Raw genomic sequence first — 3459 nt, forward strand, 5'->3', positions numbered from 1 at the left:
GTCTTGGTGGCCTCCTCACTAGTCTCTTCCAAATTCTTTAAACCATTGATCAAATTTGAAAAGCGATAAAAGGAGAAAACATCCAAGGAGGTGGATGTTCTTGTAGCTGCTGTAGAACACAGTCAGTGCGTTTAATGCTTGTTGTTGGTTTTTTGTTTGTGTTCAGATTGTGACGATCCATCAGGAACCTTTTGTTTATGTCAAACCCACGAAGACCGATGGGACGTGTAAGGAGGAGTACACCGTTAACGGAGTTCTAATCAAGAAGGTGATCTGTACCGGACCCAACGGAACCATACCAGGTAACAGCTCACCTGGACAGTGGACTCACCTGTCCGCTGTCCTTACCTGTGCTGACAGCGATTTGAACTGTGTGCAGGGCAGCCCATCGTGCCTCAGTGTTGCTATGGTTTCTGCATCGACCTGCTCATCAAGCTGGCCATGAGCATGAACTTCACCTACGAGGTTCACCTGGTGGCTGATGGCAAGTTCGGAACACAGGAGCGAGTGAGTACCTGAGAGAGCCGCCATGTTGGATGTTGTCCGCAGTTCTCAGGCCGAGCTGCTGTTCTGCTGTCACAAGTTCTCGTGGAAGAAACGTGAGAACCAGCAGCAGCACAGAGTCACCTGACTACTACTGGTTTAGTGTTCTCACGTTCCACTGTTCCACTGTTCTACTGTTCTAACGTTAAAACGTTCTGACGTTCTGGTGTTCTAACATTCAAACTTTCTAGTGTTCTTGCGTGTTCTACTGCTCGAACGTTCTAGTATTCTTACATTCTAAGGTTCTAGTGTTCTACTGTTCTTACATTCAAACGTTCTAGTGTTCTACTGTTCTTACGTTCCTGGTTCTAATGTTGTAATGTTCTAATGTGGGGACACATCATTCAGTAATTTTCTTTAACTAAACCAGTCGCTGCAGATACAATAATGATAATGATAATAACAACAACAATAATAATAATAACAACAACAATAATAACAATAATAATGATGGTAATAATAATAATAATAATAATAATAATCATAATGATGATGATGGTGATAGCAATAATAATAACAACAATAATAATAATAATAATAATAACAATAATGCTAATCATGATAATAATAGTAATAATGAGTTATAATTATAATAATATTGATGATGATCATAATATAATAAATAACTTGTCATAACATCATATTGATAGCTGATCAGAGTTATTGTCATCGTCACAGTAACATGACAGTCGTTGTAACAATAATGATATTGATCATGAACCTAATAATTGTTCATATGTTGATGACAGTGATGGTGACATTTTATCATAATTATGACTAATTAACATAGATCACAGTGTTTGTCACTGACGGTATGACGTTCGACGCGCTGCTGCTCGTCTCTGCGTGTCTCTCTGATGATGTCGTCGTCTCTGACCTGGTTACAGATTCACCGCGGCTCGTCGCCGAGGCTTGTTGCTATGGCGACCGGCGCTCCGTCCCCGACTCTGACCTTGCCGTAGCCGAGAGACACGAAGTCACATCTCTGTCTGTGATTTACGTGGCAGCAGGAGTCAAACGCTGCTTTAACGTTCACACCAGATTGTTTAGATGAACCGCAGCATGCAGCCACTTCTGAGATCATGTTTTTCTGCTTCCTGTTGATCAATGATTTGATCAGAATCTATCTGTGGAGGTCTTTAACCGGCTTTGGTCTTCATCAGCAGCTGACACGTTGACGCCTCTGAAGCAGCAGCAGCAGCTCTGTTGGATGTTTAACTCGCTGCTGCTGGAGCTTCACGAGGATTCATGTGTTTCAGCTGCTCTGGTTCACAGTCCTGCTGCAGGTCTCCACATCTCACTGCGACCTGCTGACGGACGCCCGACTCTGTCAGCTTCTAAATGTTTGTCCTCACATGTACGGCAGCCTGGGCTCGTTGAGAAGGAAATGTAGAAGAAAAGAACTTCTCAAGGTTTCTGAACGATGTTCCTCTGACGGCCTGTGGTTTGAGCTGCCATCACTGACTTTAGTGGGGTTCAGGCTGAAGCTGGTCCCTGTGCAGCGGCGCTCTGCTCCGGAGCTCCTGCAGCACCTGGAGCTGATCTGGAAACAGCGTCTTTGTGCTTGTTTTGTGTCTGCCTGTGTGTGAGCAGTGCGGTTGTGTTTTCTGTGTGTGCAGGTGAACAACAGCAATAAGAAGGAGTGGAACGGGATGATGGGGGAGCTGCTCGGAGGTCTGGCCGACATGATCGTGGCTCCTCTCACCATCAACAACGAGCGCGCTCAGTACATCGAGTTCTCCAAACCGTTCAAATACCAGGGGCTCACCATCCTCGTCAAGAAGGTCAGAGTTTAGTGAAAGCTCCGTCTGGTTCTGCAGATGTTCTCCGTTAACATACTTAGTCTCTTGTTTTTGTCTCTATTTGGTGCCTTCCGTCTCCTTCGTGTCTCATTTTCATTTCACACGTTTGTGCTTTTCGTCTAAACTTCTGACTCTAATCATCCAAACAGACACGAGAACGGTTTGTTGTTGTGACTTGAAAAGCAGCCTTGACGTGGGCTCAGTCTGTCGGCTGGTGCTGGAGGACATTTCAGGTCAGACTGACCCAGTTTCGCTCAGCAGCAGGTCGATGGATCCATCGAGCTTCACGCCGGTTCTAAAGCTGTCAGGGGACGGATCAGAACAATCCTGCTGCCTGGCTCAGAGGCAGGAACCGGCAGCTCCGGCGAACCTGGAACTGGGTCGAGCTGCTGTGTCATGAACCCACAGCTCCGGGCCGCCTGTAATCCGCTCACAGTCGATCTGACACGAAGCTTCTAAAGAGATAAAACAACAGCCGCCGGGTTTCCTTCATCGGTCTGAGAGCCTCTTGTTGATGTTCAGACATCAGAGCCAGAACCGAATCCGTCCAGCAGGTCCTCCTCCCTTCGTCTCACTGCAGCACTGTTCAGCTTTTTGTTTCTGGGCTTGGTTCGGTTCTCCTCTGGCCGTCTGGGGTCTTATTCTGTGTCTTCATTTGGTTGAATTTGTCCGATTTGTTCTGGTTCTGATCTGCTTTGATGCATTTTGTCTTGTTCTGTGTCTCATTTTGGTCCTTCTGTGTGTTGTGAAGGAGAATGTGAAACAATGTGACTCCGTGTCCGTCTGCTGGAATCACTCAACAAGTCATTTGGTTTTTATTCTTGTTGCACATCCGCACACACCGATGTTCAACGTTATGAAGACGGTGTTGTCTTCAGTCCGTTTCCTTGGACTTGGATGCTTCTGCTCCAGACCGGACCTCCTGGAGCTCCACATGAACCTGGTTCTGACATAGACGTTGTGTTTCCAGGAAATCCCTCGCAGCACTCTGGATTCGTTCATGCAGCCGTTCCAGAGCACACTGTGGCTGTTGGTCGGTCTGTCGGTCCATGTGGTGGCAGTGATGCTTTACCTACTAGACCGGTTCAGGTACGCAACACAGCAACAACACAAC

The 3459-nt window shown here is 46.5% G+C and overlaps 1 protein-coding gene across 1 annotated transcript in view; it reads left to right on the forward strand.

The window, feature by feature from the left end:
- LOC103371521 (glutamate receptor ionotropic, NMDA 1-like) overlaps positions 1-3459 on the forward strand; it is a 60093-nt gene that overhangs the window by 31024 nt on the left and 25610 nt on the right. The window contains exons 9-12 of the mRNA XM_008300873.1: positions 167-311; positions 377-507; positions 2163-2327; positions 3316-3434. Coding sequence (XP_008299095.1) covers positions 167-311; positions 377-507; positions 2163-2327; positions 3316-3434 — 560 coding nt within the window. The remainder of the gene's footprint in view (positions 1-166; positions 312-376; positions 508-2162; positions 2328-3315; positions 3435-3459) is intronic.

The sequence above is a fragment of the Stegastes partitus genome, unplaced genomic scaffold (genome assembly GCF_000690725.1).
Source record: "Stegastes partitus isolate 25-593 unplaced genomic scaffold, Stegastes_partitus-1.0.2 Scaffold1602, whole genome shotgun sequence".
Lineage (NCBI taxonomy): Eukaryota > Metazoa > Chordata > Actinopteri > Pomacentridae > Stegastes > Stegastes partitus.